The sequence below is a fragment of the Eutrigla gurnardus genome (assembly GCF_963514095.1).
Source record: "Eutrigla gurnardus genome assembly, chromosome: 13".
In the NCBI taxonomy this organism is placed as follows: domain Eukaryota; kingdom Metazoa; phylum Chordata; class Actinopteri; order Perciformes; family Triglidae; genus Eutrigla; species Eutrigla gurnardus.
In genome coordinates this window covers 2480005-2499566 of record NC_139936.1, presented here as the reverse complement: position 1 = coordinate 2499566, position 19562 = coordinate 2480005, and the positions used below count along the sequence as shown (strand labels likewise).

The 19562-nt window shown below is 44.4% G+C and overlaps 1 protein-coding gene across 4 annotated transcripts; it reads right to left on the bottom strand.

The window, feature by feature from the left end:
* Positions 1–1129: 1129 nt before the first annotated feature.
* LOC311022922 (neuronal calcium sensor 1) lies at positions 1130–15153 on the bottom strand. Of its 4 annotated transcripts, none has more exons than XM_084024545.1 (10): positions 14857–15153; positions 14207–14326; positions 13075–13210; positions 9713–9737; positions 6172–6310; positions 4023–4101; positions 3428–3516; positions 3277–3354; positions 2662–2769; positions 1130–2263 (listed from the first exon to the last, which is right to left on the bottom strand). In XM_084024545.1, the coding sequence occupies exons 3-9, from the start codon at positions 13136–13138 to the stop codon at positions 2671–2673; spliced, it is 573 nt and encodes a 190-aa protein (XP_083880671.1). In that variant the 5' UTR covers positions 13139–13210; positions 14207–14326; positions 14857–15153; the 3' UTR covers positions 1130–2263; positions 2662–2670. The 4 variants fall into 4 exon arrangements, with proteins under 4 accessions (XP_083880671.1, XP_083880669.1, XP_083880670.1 ...); XM_084024543.1 differs by having other exon boundaries at positions 13075–13215; positions 14857–15152; XM_084024544.1 differs by having other exon boundaries at positions 14216–14326; positions 14857–15152.
* Between the last annotated feature and the right edge of the window lie 4409 nt (positions 15154–19562).

The following is a 19562-nucleotide window of genomic DNA, read 5'->3' as shown; positions in this document are numbered from 1 at the left end:
AACAAAAAGTTTTAAAAAGTTTAAACTTTTTTAAAAAAGTCTGGGACTTCTTCCAGTCGGTTAGGAGAACGACGTGAGGAGCAGCGCGGCTCAGCTGCGACGCGTAAATCCGGAGCGGACGGAGGAGGACATCCGTGCGTAAAGTTTGGAGGCGCGCGTCGGACTGGCTGCGTGCTGGAGAGCCCCCGGAGAGCTGCTGCTCTGACGCTCCAAACGGGGGCGGAGATGGGTATTAAAAGGGTTCCCGAGCCCCAACCTGCTTTTATGTGTGTGTGTGTGTGTGTGTGTGTGCGACCCCACTGTGACTTCCAGGTTTTAACCCTATCCCCCCCGCCCATTCAATTCAATTTACTCCGTAATCGAAGGGGCCCCTTGAGACCGAGTTTTTCTTTTTTTTTAACAGCTTTGCGCACGTTACTAGCGCAGCCTGTATTTTGGACTCTGCGAGAACATTGTCTCAGCAACAGCCTCGTTTTTATAAATAGCCATCGTTTATATTCAGCTGACACCGATTCTAATTATATACATAGCCCACCCTGAGAAACCTCCCCGCGGAATAGAAGCGGCTGGAACAGCAGGAGTGTCATTTCCTCTTTTTTTTTTTTGTGTTTTGCTGATGTGTTTTGAAATTGTTAAATATTACACTTGATGCCCAGCTATGCAATAAGAGGAAGAAAGCCCAGAGCTCCTCTTGTTTCTTACAAAGTGACACAGAATCGTTTAAAGCTCAAAGATGAACCCAGCAGGGCAGAAGAGTCTCGGATCAAAGCTCCTCCTGACCTCCTCCTCCTTCATCTGTCTGTGATGAGAAGAGAACAGAGCGCAGGTCTGAGCTGGTCCACAGTGAGGAACCCGGCTCCGGTGAGCCTCATTAAGCCACAAGACATCACAGTTCATTTCACCAAAAAGTAGAAGAAGAAGAAGTGCTGACTTGCAGCACGCAGCCAGTTTGAGATTCTGTGATCACCTTTTACATTTTGCATGCAGCGCTCAGTCGGGTGTTTGAAGTCCTGGATTCATGTCCCGAGAAGAGAGTTCTTCTATATTCATGGTCTCTTTCTGCTGCTTTTTCTTCTCTGTGTAACAAAACAAGACCTTTCTATTCATTTCACTCGAGAATGCAACAAAAGCCACTTAAATGCATTTTATTCTGTGCTCTTATACTGTTAATCGACAGGTAAATGACATTTATCGTTCAGTAAATCATCATTTGCATAAGGCATAAAATCAGTGAAGCTGATAAAAACGTCTGAATGCTGGAGCCGAGGCCGAGAGAAAGAAAAAGGCATCATCACATGCTGTGGCCTCGCACGGGACAAATACATGGTGGACGACTGAGCTCGCAAAAAAAAAAGCTTTTACAACCGGCGTTGATGGCTGTTTGTGGCTCTCGATGACCAGGGCTTTGTGTGTGTGTGTGTGTGTGAAGGAGAGTGAGGACGGCGCTCTCAAAAGAAATAATGAGCCTCGGCTCGAATGCAAGCTGTGAGAGTCTGCGGCGTTGCTCGGTGGTGTCGTTCAGGACGCGGCTGTGCAACGCCGCAGACTCTGGCGGGGAAGTGAGAAACACAATAGGATGAAGAGAGTGCAAACGTAGTAAAACGATTCCTTACAAAACACTCTCCCGGCTCCTCTTCAAATAAAAACCCCGCTCTCTCCCGGAGGGGAGGGGGAAAGGAAACCTCAGAATGTGAAACAATCCCACGATAATGGAAAATACAGTGCAATACATTTCAACACTTTTTTTTTTTGATAAAAAATAAAACTTCATTCCATACTTATGTGGAAAAAATTCCCATAAATGCAGCAAAGCAGAAAATAAATTACGGTTGTATTTACATCATTCAATGTACAGGATGCTGCTTTGTTAGTGTTCACATCATCACGCGTTCAGAGCCTCCGTGTGAAGGTGAAGCACAAGTTCTTCCTCCGCTTCACACCAATGTGAACAAGACTGGCCAACGTCTCAGGGGGGGTTCAGTTCCTGGGACTGTCCACGGGGGGAAACTAACACTGCATGTGCAGGAAAATGCTCGTACACATCCACGACAGCACACAGCTGTAGAAGCACGGAGAGATGAGCATCGGTGGACACACACACGTTTACGATCTGGGGATGCAGACGGACAGCTACTGGACACGGATGCCGTTAAAAGGTTGCAGTCTGCTTCTCCGGGTGAAGAGGGTTGGATGTGGCGTCCTCCTGCAGCAGGCGTGGCGGCGGCGGCGCCCGACGGGAGCGTGGACGCTGCGACGGATCCATCTGAGAAAGTTGGGAGAACGACGGCCACATTGAACAGACGCACAGTTGAGCGGTGTCATGCAGAAATATGTCTTTTTTTTTTTTTACAAGCTCCGCTTCGCAGTTGACAAAACGCTTGGCGACAATTGGCAGCGGCCCACATGAATTACATTAGGCAGCCAGCGCAGGAGAGAGGGCTGTCTCGCTCTCCCATCGGCACTCCAAGACCGTTTCATTGCCAGAAAACAAGCGGGCCGTTTGAATAATTCATAGCAACAAACTGTGAGCAGAAAGTGGCTCCTTCACTTTGGTTTCAGCCCACAAACACAGAATTACTTTCCCTTTTATTCTCTTCCTCTTATCTGGAGTCGAAGCAGAAAAATAAATAAATCATCCGAGCGGAGAAGCATGCAGCTCACCTGACGCTCCTACACCAGTCCATCGTAGAGAGACAGGGCCTGAACAATAGACGGGTCTGCCTTCGAACCCTCCTGGAACTCCTGCAGAGTCAGCTTCCCGTCTGCGTTCTGCAAGAGGAACATGAGACGCTTTGACACGCGCTTACCAGCAGGGGGCAACACACAGGCCTCTCCGGCGATATGCCCCCATTGCACTGATCTTTGGTTCAGTGCACTTGGATGGTAGCCACTATCTGCTAACACACATCACTAAGTGCTGCTGCACCGCCGGGGCGAAGGGGCCGGGTCTTGGCAGCGGCGGGCCGGAGAACACGCCCACGCAGGCTCATCTTTCACTAAAGCCGAGTAGATTCTTGGAGCCGAGGGAATGGGCATTAGCGCCGAGGGCCAGCGGTGGAGGAGACTATATATGATGTTTATAGACTTGCGGGCGGTGTTAGTGACGCTGTGATGGCTGCAGCTCACAGCTCTAAACTTAACACTGTCCATTTCAAAGCCCTGAGGGTGGCAACAAAAGGCAGACTCTGTCCTCTCCACCGCTGCTGCACTTGGACAGAGAAAGAACCATCAATAACGAGGTGCTTTTGTTTATTATTTAGATGATAAAATACTAACCTTGTCCATCATTGCAAAGATACGGTCGACGCGCTTTTCTGGGGTGTTTTCTTCCTCCGGCAGCTCAACAGTGTTCCCCTGAGATATTAAATCATTACACTTTGCACCAAACAACTTGGATTTACGTGTCCGTGGTCCGACGAGAACGTACCACCATCTGATAGATGGCGTCCACGATGTTCAGCATCTCGTCTCGGGTGATGTAGCCGTCGTTGTCGAGGTCGTAGAGTTTAAAAGCCCCTATAAGGAGAAAGAAGTTCAAATACACGTTCGGTAGGTGAGACCAGAGTGAGGCTTCAGAACGTGAAAGATGTAAGGAGGTGTGAACGCTGGATGCTGGAAAGTGTGCTTTGAACTGCTGGTTGAAATGCAGATCGGGGATCAGTTTACTCTCATCTCATGTCTAGTTGCAAATTTTCTCATGTTCTTTATTTTAAACATTTCCTATTTGTTGTTCTCTAAGAAACAGGCGGTCCTCTTTCATCGTCGATGCGGCCGATCCTAAATCCTAAATTATGTCACTTAATTCAGATGAGATTAGAAGAACTGATTCAACATCTTGACCCAAGTAAAAGTGTAAAAGTACAGGCTTTGAAATGTACTCAAAGTATAAAGTAACCCTATGAAGGACATTTCTACTAGTACAAGTAGATACCTGAAAATTCTACTCAAGTACAGTAACTAAATACTTTGTGACTTCCCACCTCTGGTTAAATAAAAAACAGGGGATAAAGGGGTATCCTTACATCTCAGCTTCTCGTCCAGAGTCCCCCTGGAAGTCACCGACAAGGCCTGGATGAACTCGGAGAACTCGATGCGTCCGTCCTGTAGAGACGAGAGAGACTTGATGAGGATCTTGCTTTCATGGTGTCCGTGCTGCTGTATTCTTCTGAAAAACGGGGCCAGACGCCGGCTGCTATTTCTGCCCTGCACCTGTCTCTCTCCCGAGGCAGGAACATGTCACCTCTGGTCATTAGTGAGACGGATGCAGGCGGCCTGCCGTCCAACAGCTACAGCACACAAACAACCGCTCAAGACGATTCTGCATGAAAAGATGATTCTGGCTCGGCCAGGTAGAAAATATTCCTCCGAGCTTTGTTAGGATCCGACGCTCGGCATCAAAATGTCCAATTACCCTCTAGCAAAAACAAATGGAGGCTTTCAGCGTTCTTCTGTGGGGCTCTGAGCTTTAAATGCTGCCAATTCTCACCACGTTTTGATCTCAGGCCTCAAGTGACTGCATGAGGCTCACTCAAATTAAAAGCTTGGATAAAAGACACGTCGTTCACACAGTTGCCCCCTTTTTCACGTCGCCTTTTCGTTCATTGTGGAATTATAGCAACGTCGTGAGTGAAAAAGGTCCAGAGACAGAATGAAGGCGCCTCAGAGGAGAGACGGCGTTTTGATGACATGCTATGTGGGCGACTCGCCACCAGGGGGATTTAAAAAGCTCAGAAGAAGAAGATGCATGGCTACTTCACTAAGACGTTTAACACGTCACACTACAGCGCCGTTGTGTTCCAGGTCACACTGGTTCCTCACAGCTGGGATGTTTGTATAAAAACATGCATGTAAAATCAGCGTCTTCAGAGCCTTCAGGCTTCATTTCATATTCTCACTAAAGGCTTGTATTGGATCCAGCAGCTGCTACCTGAGTCCAGCCACAGCCGGGCTCTCAGAAGACAGGCCTCCACGGCCTCCACGGCCCTGGGCTCAACAAGCTTTATCTCCACCAGACATCTGACCAGCCAGACAATGCCCAAGTCATGCATTGCTGATTACATAAGTCATAAATACTGTTAAGATCAATGCATTCTCTAACTGTGGGGCGCCCAGCGCTAATGAAGGTCACAGATAAACATCAGACGGAGGGGTTTGTCTGATCTTCCGGACACAAAGCCTCTTAACTGAGTCAATAACCCTTCAGGGGCCTCAGCGGCATCCCAGGAGCTCTTCATCCACAGGTTTGTCTTCCTCAAACACACTTTGAATAATCTCGTACAGCTGCGATGAGGTGGATTACTCCTCACTAATGTTGCTTTTAAGGGTTTCCACGGGCCTCGTTAAAACCTGCTTTCTCATCACATCCTTAGAAGGAGCATCCGCTTAACAGAGGCAGGAGTTTCATCCCAAAAACACACGCAGGGTCACCTTTAGAAAGATTAACTGCTTACATTCATTATGATTACCATTATGTTCCTGTTGTTTTCTTAGGGCAGAATCACTTGTGTTGTTGAAATACTGACTGACATGTTGGAGCAGAGAACAACTTAGAAACAGATCGCGTTTTCATGTAAATGTCCTTCAATACCAGAGGATTATAATAGGATTCTGTTTTTACTGAGCTTACAGTCACTAACAAATACAAAGAACTAAAATAGGGCTTTCATTAGACTCCACACTGACAGGCCAATCCGTGACCAATGGATTGCGGCTCATTTACATAGAAAGGGGTCAATTTTGTGCAAAATATATGCATATTACCAAATTTATATGTGTGCAAATAGCAAGTTATTTTCTGTGCAGTACAGCTGGAGGGCATTTCACCCTCTGTGGTGCTTTATTAATCTTAGAATATCCAACATGTCCTTACACTTAGATTTTCATGACACTACAGCAAAGTTTTTCTATATATTTAATGTATTTAAAACAGCTTTCAATCACTATTATTTCACTATTTTTATTTTCTAATTATTTTATTATAGAATTGTATTTTATTGACTATTCTTGTTCTATTTTTATTTTTATTATTTATTATTTATTATTATTATTTTATCTTAATTGGATTATTTTGTATTATTTTAATATATCTTTTATCATCATCATCATTATTATTATTATTATTATTATTATTATTATTATTATTATTATTAATGAAAAAAATGTCTTACAAACCTTATTTTCATCAAATACATTGAAGACGAAGGAGGCAAACTTGGTGGGATCTCCAAAAGGAAAGAACTGCTTGTAGATCTTCTGGAAGCCAACAGCATCCAGCTGACCGCTCGGACAATCCTTAATGAAGCCCTTGTACCTGAAAACACAGGTAGAACAGAGTGTCGTTAAATAGCTAACATCTCATTGACAGTGTGATGAGAACATGACGGACTGAAGTCACCTCCTCACCTCCTCACCAGAACTAAAAGATAAAAAAAGTGCAAAGCTATTTGTTTCATGCGCTGATAAGACAACCGCCCTAATCCAATCGCAAGCCCAGAGTGGTTAACTCTAATCAAATTACTCTCTAGTCCTTTTCTGATAATATGCGTGGCTGATGGATAAGTCTGAGAGCTTCCTCTCGCCGCTGGAAATGACACATGAGAGAGAGACTTAATATCTCCGTTAGCCTAAATATAGACGCATCTCACAAGCAATTTCAAGCGCAGTCACTCAGAGGTATAGGCAGCTTCCTTGCATGTCTTCATTAAGAGGAACAAAGCTGTCTAACTAGACTGTAGCAGGTCAGCGAACGAGGAAGAGAGCGTTAGCTTTTACAGAAATGAATGCTAGACGGGAAGGAGGAGGAAATATATAATAATAATGCTGCAAAAAGCTTTGCTCTTCATCAACGGCAAAAATGATGCAAGTTCACATAAAAAGGGAGCGTGTTGGTCTCTGATTCAGAAGAAGGCCGGGCTGTAATTATGGCGAGAGGACGAGGGGGAATGAAAGAGAGTACTCTGTTGTGGAATGAAGGCCAGGACAGATCTTTTACTCTCTCTCCGGCTCCATACTCCTAAAACGCTTTACTTTTAATCTGCCGGAGAGATAATGAACCAGCTTCCATAGAGTCAGAGAGCTGCTTTGAGGAGAAGCTGGGAAAAAAAGGGGGAAAAAGAAAAAAGTTGGGCGAGAAAAAAAAAGAAAAAAGAGCATAGCCATGTGATTCTCACACTGGAATTATCTGGAAACATGCAGGAAAAATGTAAAAGCTGAACCACCATAATGAAGAATCTAATTGGTATTCAAAGTACAGAGAGCAAAGTGTGTATCCAACGGCAACACATTTCACCTGAATACTACAAAAAATACATTTTTAACGTATTCATCCTTTAATTATGTAGGGAGACCTTATGATTTATGCTATTTTATTCAAGATTATTTTTCACCACATCTTTCCGAACAACGTTAAGTGATGCTAGCATGTTTTTAGTGCTGTATTTTAATGATTGTTTATCGTGAATACATGAAATTTTCATATAGTCTCATACAGTGTGTTAAGTAGAGCATGTTGAAACAGAACAGTGTATCGTTAAAGTATTTGTATTAGAGACGCTTTGGGTCGCCATGGTTACCAAAAAGCTGTCAATGTGAAATATTAAGTTCCTCTTTAATGTAGTTTTTTCCCCAGTTTTTACAATATTAAGAGCACTTTAAGGGCGTAAGTCCAAAGGGGAAAATTATATTATAGTGATAGAAAAACAGATTTGTCATTGCTCTTGTTGGACCCTGTCATTCCCGATGGATACTCTCTTATCAGTAGATTTTTTTTGCTATTTTTTCAGCAACAATATGACCGGGATTGTGAAATAAAAGGCTATTTTGTTCCATTTCAGACGTTGGGATAGAACCAGCCACATCTCCAGCAGCACATTGGTGCAGCACGAAGCCACCGTTGCAGCGTAAACATGTTTGTGTCAGCTCTTCATCGGAGAGTCATGATCAGAATCACCTCCGTGTGCCAAGAACACATCATGTACGAGATGTCTGACTTGGCGACGCTGGTGCCGAGACACGTACGCAGTCAGGCTGTACTCGAAGCAACGCTGAGACCACGCTGGGGGGCCCGGCATGGAGACGGACTACGTATCTCTGGCACCGGCTCCGGCTCGCTGGCATCCACCGACGGTTTGCTAAAGAGCCTCACTGGCAGCCGCGGCATTTACTTATGGATTTGAGGTGAACCCGGAGCATACCAACGATGTTCCCTCGGAGGAGAAACGGGGACGAGGAACAAAATGTAATGCACAACGCAGGCATTTATCTAACCTTGCTAATTCTACTGTGTGTCTCTGCCTGCGCTCTAATTACAACACCATCTGGCGTTTCCCCTGGTAAAATTCTCCTCTCATCCCTCACACTCAGCCGCGTTGATTGCTGCTGATCTTCGAGTGACGTCTCATGCAAACTTTGCTGTGAAAGACAGCGAGAGTGATGGCGAGCTAGCTGGCTGCACAGCCGGAGGGGTGGAGGATTAAGGGGGTGGGGATGGGGGGGTGTTTCCACCCCGGTGCACTCAGTCAGCCTCAGAGACAGGCCAGCTCTGAGGCCACCGATGCCCAATGTTATCTAGTGCTGCTGCTGCTGTGATGCTGTGAATGTGGCTCCCCCCCGTCAACCCTTTAACAGCGGAGGTGAAAGGCAACTTGCTCCTCATGCACACGGAATCAGGCTGTGAAAATGCAAAACCGAGGCAGGAGAACAGAAGTGTGAACACAGAGGTGTGTTCACTTTATTGCACAGTCTCCCTCTCCCGACACACGCCATTCTTTGTCTTTCCATTCTGCAGAGGAACAATAGTCTGAGAGCAGCATGCGGCGAACAAAATGCTCGAATGGTTGCACCGTCTCTTAGATACTCACACCTTAAAGTGGAGCTGAAATGAAGAATGTGTATTAGATCACATCCGTGGTATGATTGTTCCCTTATTACACAATAAATGCAGAAAAAATGATTTTTTTAAAAATCCAAATCCAGTATTTATTTCATTCGGAAACTGAATATTGATGAACGCAGAGTGAAGCAAATTAATGTAATCAAAATAACACTAGAATCTCTGACCAAATTATCGGTGCAGCTAGCATTGTGGGTAACGTAGTCACCGGGTTTTGAGATGGAAGACGCTTTGATCTGCTTACCTCAGTTGGTACCAAAAAAATAATACAATGACATCCATCCAACAATCAATCTATAACTGTTAGCAGCACGGAGGTAAAGAAGGTCGTTAACTGATCTTTTCAACAATCAAATAAAATTCATCCCAACGTTCCATCCATAAAAATATGCCGCTATACATTAGCTAGATACTCAGATCTATAGTCTTAGAAGTATCTGTTTCATTGTGATATATGTAAGTACATGTTAGGACACTGTGTCTGGAAAAAAAAGGCAGTTGAGGAATGCGTGATGGAAAATGTTTGCATCAGTGTTATCAGCCTTCAAAGAGTCTAGACACGGCTTCAAAGTCTGTTTCAAGAATGCGTCTGTCTTCAGGGTGAGAGTGAGGGAGGTGAGGATGACTTCAAATCGACTATCAAACCTAATTTAAATACATCATCAATGCACTTAATAAACCAAATTATATCAAAGCCTGTTTTTTCCAGAAAGACAAGAGATTCCTGTGAGGTTTGCTGGTAAAAACATTGCTAATCTATGACTAAGCTTGACATCAGGAGTGGAAAACACATCTCATTAAAAAATGAATGCACACACTTACCACTGCTGCACCTCCTTCTCTGTGACTGGAGGAGAAATAAAGAGAAATAAAGAGGGAGGTTAGCTCAGAGGAAAACTTTGGCCGTCCTAGAACAATAAATACAATTTAAAAAAAGGTAAGAGGAGCCAAGCGGCAGCATCGTTAATCATCGCGGCCCCAATCCTTTCACATATTCACCCTCGACGCCGTCAAGGTGCACTTATTGGAATATGTTTATAATTCATCGATTGTTTGTACAATCAGAGGAGAGGGGTGATATTTCTCTGCCGGCTAGGAAAGCAGAGGACAAGTGGGAGTGAAGAAAAAACACCCGGGAAGATAAACCAAGGCCAAGGCGGGAATGAAGGTCAGCGTCTGATTTAAGGAGGACTGTTTAGGAGGCAGGATGCGTTACGGTGCCCACACAAACACCATTATCTGCCGGTATCTAATCAACGAGCCCTCGTGGCTTTCCCCTCGTCTCTCCACTTCCTCTCAAGTAACCACAGCCAGTTTCGACCTCTCGGCCTCTCGGGGGTTGCTAATGAAAACAAGTGGCTGGAAATCAATAGCATTAGTTTAACCGGGTCGGCCCTTTGAGAGGGACGTTTTGAATCCATGCCAAGCCGAGGCTGAGGATTGATGCCCTCTACTACCGACCACTTCTGCTGAGCTCGGGGCAAAGCGACGGGCCTTATAAATATTATAAACAGCTAGCTGGTTAATCGATAAAGACTTCTTCTGTAATGTTTAACGCGGTTACCGCAAAAGGTTTGCAAGCAAAATGAGCCTCGTGTCAAGACATTCACTCATTAATAAGATCATTATGGGAGATAAATGATCGACTTGAGACACTCATAGTGCAGGAGATTGATCAGCAAATGCAAATAAAGACATATAAATAGTAGGGCTTTAAAAAACAAAACAATATTAATATTCATTTGAAAGATTCTGTATGATTAATAAAACCCTGGATCTATGTTTTCATGCCGTTTCCTGTATCCTATCCAACAGATGGTCATCCAGCGCAACAACTGGCTGACTATCGCCTGTGGATCAGAGGTAGAGCGAGTCGTCCTCCAAGTGGAAGATCGGTAGTTGGATTCCGGCTCCTTGAGTAGTCCAAAAGACTAAAAAGTGCACCTTTATTTAACGTGTATCACCTCATCATGTGACCCGCTTCAGAGTGGATTTGTTTAACATTGATGGTTGCTCTCTCTCTATCAACTATTATCAACTACAGCTGCACTGTAGGGTTGCACTCTGGGTCATGTTTAATAAAAAGTGCATTAATGTAACTGCTTTGTGGTACATTTTTAATGTAAACATTAATATATATATCTTTTTAATATTGCACCAGGCTAGAGTTACGTCTGTACAATTTGTATCATTAGTTCTGAGAAGCAAACGTGGTGCTAAAACCGAAATATCTCTAAATTAAATCAATATGAAATCAATCATTGATTCAAGAAGTCAGAACATTTAGCACTCAAGCATCATTTCTACTTGTGTATTCGGAGATGCGAGCGCTGTTGATACGAAGCTCTGCTCAGCCATTCACTAAGAAAGGCATCACGTGACCGCTTCCTGCTCAATAAATGTCAGGGTCGAGCTCACGACTGTCAGCCGAGCCCAGCTTCCATTAAATTGGCCTGTAGTCAAGAAATTGAGGCAATTTACCATGGCCACGATTTAATAAAACATTTTTATTACATAAGTCACTCAGCAGCGAGGGGCAATAATGCAATCAGACCATAGCAGGAGAGTGTAAGGGCCCCGCTCAGCTGGTTGACCCTGCAGGGCCTGGGTGAACACATCCAGCTTACACCCTGCACCGCCGTCAGCCTCGTCACGGCTTTGACAACTCACAAAAATCACCATGTCATTACACGGGAGCCTCGCCTGCAACCCGCGGACATTTTAATAGGACTGTCGGTATTTCCACACGACGCCAGGGCAGTCATTTGGAAAAAGAGGCTTTTCTGGTCTGAATTAAGTACAGGTAAGGCTGCAACCATTTTCCAACAGTTTTCAGTCAGAATAGAAAAAACCCAACTAGCCAGAGCTCGATGTTGTCTTTGGCCATGAAAGTTATTTAAAGAAATATAACATTCTTAAGAAAATACAGGAATTTTCAAACCTACAGACTTTATTTCTGGACTGGCCTTGTTAGCTTCCTGTCAACACAGAGGACATAAAAACCACCAGCTCTTCTCCCACTGAAAGAAAGAAAAAGACACATAGGCGGAGAGACATTCACCAAGTCCCCAATCTGTCAAGAGCCGAAGGAAAGCGTTCACTAAAATGGCAGACAACGCTTCTCATGGGAGAGCAGGAGAAAGAGGCAACAGGATGAAGGGGGGAAAAGAAATGGTAGAGAATGGGAGAATGATCACGCTGGGAGAGAAAAGCTCGGTGCCCCTCTCTCAGCGATGCTAACCAGATAAGATCCTAATTATACTATTCCATTCCCAGCTCAGAAGAGGGCAATTAGGGGGGTAAAGTGAAGGAGACGGGGGCAAACGGGCGAGCGAGAGAAAGCGGAGGACAACAGCGAGGCAGCTCGGCCCAGCTTGAAGCCCAATCTTCCTCCACAGCAATTTCCTGCCACAACAGCCGTCCACGGTGGTGCTGTGGAGGGACCCGCCACGCAAATAACACCGTCATTAGGCAGCCAGTGGATGTCGACTCCCACCCACACCTGCACACTACTGCTAAAACAATAATGATAATAATAATAACGCTGTGAGACAGAAATACAATGACTATGGCACCATCTGAGCAGGCGTCGGGGTAATAATAATCGTGATCTCGGCTAAATTTTGATTGATTTTTTGTACAGCTATAAATAGATCGTCAATAAGCGAGTTGGAGCTACCAAGGTGAGAAGAGAAAACGCTGTCAATTTGCAAGTCGACGGGAAACAACACTAATCCACGTACTCGAGATGCTGCAGAGCCAATCGCACCATTTCAGTTTAGACTGCTTATATATTCTGGATCCATCCAGCTCGGCGTTCTTAAATAAAGAGGGTCCTGGATCTGGACCTGAATGCAACACCACATCCTCCTCTCTAAACCCCCGACAGAAACTCAGCATCTCCATATATATATATATATATATATATATATAAAACCCCTTCAGCGTGATTTAAGATGCTGATGCAACTTTTGCCAGACCTTAAACCAACACATTTAAATGCAAATTTAAATCAAGCATAATTCCCAGGTGACATTTAGCTGTAGCTAAACGAGAAACCACACAGCATGTATGGAACACACAGTGGGTGGGAAATATAACCGTTTTACTTCATGGCCAGAATGTTCCTTTATATTCTCACACAAGGCTAAAAAGTCTTAAAAAGACACTCAAAAGGTACTCACAGTAGGTTTTCCTCGTCAGCTCCTCCACCACCTCTGGCTTGAGCTTACTGTTGGATTTACCCATGATCCTCAGCTCTACCTCCACACCTCAGAGTCCACCTTGGCACGCTGCACCTGTTACTACCTCCTCTCGGGTCTGCTCTGCATAAAAAAATAAAAATACATACACAAACGTGGGCCAGTTTAGGTGCAACGATGGTCTTGCAATATGAGCAGCTTTTCTAAAAGAAAAAAAAAAAAAAAGGAAGGAAATTCCCATTCAAGCTAAATGACGTTCTGTGTGGTTCATGTGGTCATGATCTGCTCAGTCATCAGCCCTCCTGGCGACTCCTGAAAGGCAAAGTCAAACCCTCCCGGGGGGGTCGGCGGGTCTATATAAGCGCTGCCTACGTGTTCGCCTCACTTCTTCGTAGCGATCCGTGGGCGAAGAGCAGCGTTTTAGATGCGTTGCTACCTTCGTCCTTGGAAACAAGAGTCTGGGTTAGACACGTTCACTCCCCTCACAGTCAGTCTCTGTTCTTCTCACTCCTCCCGCCCCTCCTTTTCCCACCACTATCTATCCACTGCTCCGGGTGAGTTACTGTAGAGAGGAATCCTCCCTCTTGACAGCTGAGATAAGGAGGTGTGTATATGTGTGTGTGTAAACACAATGAACAAGCCTCGGATGCACCCCGCTGCACTTTGCACTCAAAAAAGAAAAGAAAAGTGTACACTCTAATCCCTGGAATTCATACAGACAGTGGCTTTTAAGAAAAAGGGGTTGCAGTAATAATTGATGGAAAATCTCCACACAGGGTTCGAGACGCCAGCTGAGAAAGAAGAAAAAGGAAAAAAGAGAGATCCCTTCTTAAAATAAAGTGTGCGAGCTGTCAACCGAGCTCAGAGGCGGATTTGAAGAGTGACAGTTTTCCTTTTCTCTTGCTTGCTCTGACTCATAGATTCTCCCTCCTTCTCCCCCGGACTCGGCATGGCACGGTGATTTCCTCCTCTCTCTGTCACAGCAGAACAGGAGATGAGGGATAAAGGCATTTCTTTGCATCTCGCGTTGGCACGCACCGACGCCGCCTCCTCCTCACCACAGCTGCCGTCTAAAGCCACAGGATAAAGGAAAGATAAAAAATAAACCACGCACTATAGGCACCTTCACTGCAGACATCTGTTCTCCACGTCCGGCGAGGTCCTTCTGAGGGATGCCACCGTGGTTGTCACCATCTTGTGTTTGAGCCGTGTAGTCCTGGGTTACTTATAGACACTGTGAAGAATAATTAAACAGTCACAAAAAAGGGAATGACAAAGCGTTTTCTGTGTTTCAGTGTCTTACTGTGGTGTCAGACAACAGGCCTCTGTACTGTCTGTTAAAGCTGCTGTACATAACCAGACTGTAAAGGCACAATGTGGAGTTTGTATTGGCACTATTTAAAAGTCTTATAATTACATCCACGTCCTGTGAAAACAGTTGGCTAGGACAACACAAGTACGCACTTACATTCACAACACATTTTCTGAATTAACGTGGACGTTAAAGCCGTGTATTGACGTTTGTTTTGGTTGAGGAAAGGTAGCGTCGCGGCGGCGGCGGAAGCAGCAGGTGGGACGTTGCCTGGCACTGCCATAGCAACAACAGTGTGCGGCTACACGGCTACGGTGCGGCGGGAGGCTTGCTAGTCATTGTACTCGCAACACGTCTGGAACCCACGCTGTTCCTCGTGGCGAAATAAAAAAACACAAAACCAGTAAACTCACCTCGAGATGAATATTTAAAACACCGTGAAGCGACTTTACCTGAGTCACAGCCCGCGGAAAGTCGCCGACGAACGCCACCGCCGTCCTCCTCGTCGTCTTCCTCCGCCGAGTTCCGGAGCGACTCGCTGCTGCGCGCGGACGGCCCCGTCCTCGCGCTGCTCCGATGCCGCCGTCAGGGAGTGACGTCGCTGCTGGCCCCGACCACCTCAGCTCCGTGCCAGAGGGGGGGGGAGAGACGCTGACGTCGCGGTGCCACCGGTCACACAACGACTCTTTGTGCGCTTTAAGAGCCTTTACACGTGTTATCCCGTAACAGCGGAGGATTAATGCACCCAACTTTATTTGTGTGTGTGTTTTTGTTGGACTCCTGGTGTTAAAGGGGGCAGATGTGCTACTTTAGGTCTGGCTGCTGATAAAGGATTCCTCATTATGTTAAGGATGAAGGTACTTAAAACAGATTATTCTTCACAAATGGGCCATTATTATAAGGATATGTGGCAAGAGCTTTATGGATATTAAAGGCTTTATACATTTATTTTACCTGTAATGGTGCATACTATGTGATATCATATTTCAGCTACCTTTATAGCTTAGAGGTAAAGCTATTTAAGTGATTCTGCTGCAGTGTAGCACTTCCATTAGTTAGGGGACTCACAAGAGATTAAACAAGGGAATGGTCAAAATTGATGCAGCAGAAGATGAACTATCCTGAGTTGTAGTCCTTAGCAAGGGTCAAGATTCCAAAAGCACTACAATTCCCATAATGCAACTCAGTAGTCCTTGAGTTAAGGGCTGCAACTAATGTTTTAATGTCAGAGGAGTAAAGGAACCAGACAATATTAACATTTAAGAAACTTTGACTTTAAAAAGATAATTGATTATCAAAAATATAACTAATGGATGAATGGTTACTTGGTTGTTGTGTTGCAAACTCCACTCACAGACTTTCTGTAAAAACATCTTTAAGTCTCAAACGCAGATGACCCTGAAGGCATCATTATCTCCACACGATGACATCATCAGGGTCATTCTCTCAGACTTCTCCCTCCAGAGCTCCCTCAAGACATCAAACAACCGTATTCACAGCCGACTCCACATTAATAATTAAACTCGTGTGAGATTTAGGAGCGTCTTGTAATTGAAGATACTTTTAGTTCGGCCATTAGAACATCTTTCAGAAGTCTAAAACTTCTCCACTCAGGTGTCCAGGAGGCCAGCAGAGATGGTCTCAGTATGGGAATGAGGGAAAATTATTTCCTTCTGCATCTGCTTAAGGAGAAGCAAAAAATAAATAAAAAAATTCACATTGGTTTGAAGCACAAGATGAATGTTCTGCAGTCTTCAAAGTATTGATTGCTCATTTGGGCTACACAAAGGACACCAGCACGAGTCATTTTCCTCACACGAGTCTCAATTCATCACATTAGTTGCTCGTGTCCAAACTTTGTAATCCCATGCAGCTTTTAAAAATTCTGGTCCCATCAGCCTCACGCTGACAGATGTTCAGCTATTTGTCCATTAATAACCGCTGCGTTCACATTCAACAGCCCAATAGGAGCTTTGTCCATGTGTGTGTGTGTGTGTGTGTGTGTGTGTGTGTGTGTGTGTGTGTGGCCATCTTCCTGAGAAGTCCACATGTCTGGAATACACAGAATATGGTGTTAAAAGCTAAAGGGTTCACCATTTAAAGCTAAATCCCTCACAGCAGCCATAGCTAGCTTCAGCTAATGTTAGCTTATGTTAGCTGCAGCCACCGTCTAAACAATCCAACTTCACCCCGAATAGACAGCAAAAATCTGCTCGTTGGATACATTGTTGTTGTTACTGTTAACGGTCTTGGTTAGTTTAGCATTTTTTTACTAGCATTAGCATCACTCAGCCACTGGCTGCACCTGAACCAACATTATTCGTAAATTCATAAATTGCAAACTGTTATTAACGTGGAATATCACCGTATGACGTACAGGGGTGCTAACGAAGCGGTGATGCTAATGAAGCGGTGGTGCTAAGGAAGCGGTGATGCTAACGAAGCAGTGGTGCTAACGAAGCGGTGATGCTAAGGAAGCGGTGGTGCTAAGGAAGCGGTGGTGCTAAGGAAGCGGTGATGCTAACGAAGCGGTGGTGCTAACGAAGCGGTGGTGCTAATGAAGCGGTGAACACCGCAATAACGAAGACAGGAAGGAAATCACGTGATTCGTCCGCATCATCAACAACACTGTTGCCATGGTGACCGACTGACAGGCTGCAGGTTGTAGAGATGATTGAGAGAGAGATGGATTTTATTTTGTGTGGTATTTAACAAGATAATTGTTGAGGTTGAGAAGTTTCTCTTATCTTCGATTAAGCACGTTGACCAACACGGTCCAGACCAGATACGATGTTTCATCTGGTCTGGTTTTGCTCAGTATCCGATAGCCTTTTAGTTTAGAAAGTCTGGATCGCAGAGCATCACTGATTTCTATTTTCCCCTCTCATCATTCACACATTTTAAAAAATGCACTCCCCCTTCAAACGATTCCGTGTAATTACTTGCAGATATTTATCCATTTATCAGAAACCAGACAAGCGTGATTATTAAATCCCTCATCAGCATCACTAAATACCCGGCAGCGTCTGTGCTGAAACAGCTGGAGGGACTACTGGGAGGAAAACCACCAAAAATATCTTAATATTTAGATTTTTAGTGCCACTGAGTTTTAGCACCTTCGGTGTTGCATTACAGGCTGGAAAGTCATCACCTCCGGGCTGAACACATACCATCAACACAACATTCGTCTCAATTAGCAGCTGAAACACAAGGAGGCAGTTAAAAACTCCATTTTAACTGGATTGCAAACACTTGGATTGCAAACTGAAGACAGAGACGTTGAACGTAAACGAAGTCCAGAACGACGAGGAGCGTTTTAGAAAAACGGATGTTGTGACAATTTCGTGGTGATATTTTTATGTTTGGGCCGTAACTTTTATTCAGCGTCTGATCTGCCGTTCTGGCAGCTTTATAAATAGTCATGCAAGTAGCTTCAGTGAGTCAGACATTAAAGGCGTGCTGGATTTAACCAAGACGGTTGATAAGTTGCAGGATTAAAAAAAACAAACATTTTGATTGTTTTAAACATCCGTCAGTGTGTCACTTCCAAAGAAAGAGTTCCTGAAATGAACACGCTCCATACTTTTTCCTGTCAAAGCAACGCGGTGACGTTCTGCAGACTTTAGGTGATGGATCGTCACAAAGAGGAAGAACATTTATAGTTTTTGCACACATTAATCTTTTATAACAGCGGGACAGATGGAGGGAACGACAACGGCCGGAGCAGCTCGGTTCTACAGAGATGCATCTCAGAACGAATCACAGACTTTAGTGAAGCTACCGTCTATGCAAAAAGCTGTAAACAAGCAACGTACCATTTGGATATTAATTATAGATTCCTACAATACGATTAGCAAAGTAAAAAAGGGCAAAGGATGACAAAAATATCAAACAAGAGTAGATTTTCTACGATTAACTTCATTCCACAAGCGACTTCCTCCTTCAACCCAACATATTTCCCCCGAGGCGTCATCTGTTGTACCCACTCGAGGATCCCATATGGCTCCAGATATATAATTTAGGATCATAAATATACAATCGCTACCCTCTGAACAGACACGTGGGGTAATGGAGGATGCAACAACACTTATCACAGTCTGTTGTTGTGCTCTTTAAATCCGGCAGGACGTGGAGGTTTTTATGCCGGTGTGACGCGTCGTCGCCAGCGACACCCAGCTGTTTACTCGGACCAGCGACAGGCAAGATATCAGACAGATGTGGTTTGAATCCTCTGCTTTGTGGAGATAAACTGTCCGCCCCCTCAGGAAATGAAGGGGATGAGGAGGAGTATGGTGAAACAATACATGTTTCATAATTTAGAGTTCATTTCTGGACATTTATCATCAACATCAGGGCCACCATCGTTGTAGTTTTGGTCCAAATCACCTGAGATTTCTTTAGTCAATCAACCATCTTTTAGTGATTATTTCAAAAGAGACGTATGAGCAAGATTTAAAGTGTGTTTGGTACGATTCTTTGGGCAGAAGTTCGTAGATTAAAGCAACTAATGGCTTTGGTGGAGGACAGGCTTAATTATCACATCAAAAGAAAAAATTCTACTAAACGCGCTTCACTGGAAGTAAAAAGCAAAACAGTAAAAAACACAATGAGGTATTTAAAAATGACTTCCCTGGCAACAAACTATTAAAATAAAAACCCCTGCTACTAGTTGAATCTAGCAGGAAAAGCTACTCGTCTGGCCCAGTGTTAGTGAAACAGGAAAATAATTACAGCCGTGACCCAGAGGATAAATCTGCCTTCCAAATAAAGAACAAAGAGCATCAGATAAAGGGTTTTGTCTCTGTGTGGACATAAGGGATGTAATTTTGCACTCCCAGTTCTCTTCAATCCAACCACAGGATCGCGTCTGCCATCTAGTGGCCAACACGGGGAACTGCACACAACATTACTGATCCTAATTTGGGGGGGAAATTCAGCAACAATTGCAGCCGTGAAAGGTTGTATCCAAAGTGATTCAACTGATTGAAATTGATTTTGGTTACTTATTAGAGAATGAAGCCGATTCTCTCTCATCGTCAAAAGGGATTGTTTCATTGCTCAGTGACAAACGATTAGTCATAGTATATCCCCCGCCCAAAAAAACAAAAAAAAACACAGTAAATGACGTCTGCCACTCATCAACCTTGTCCCTACTGTT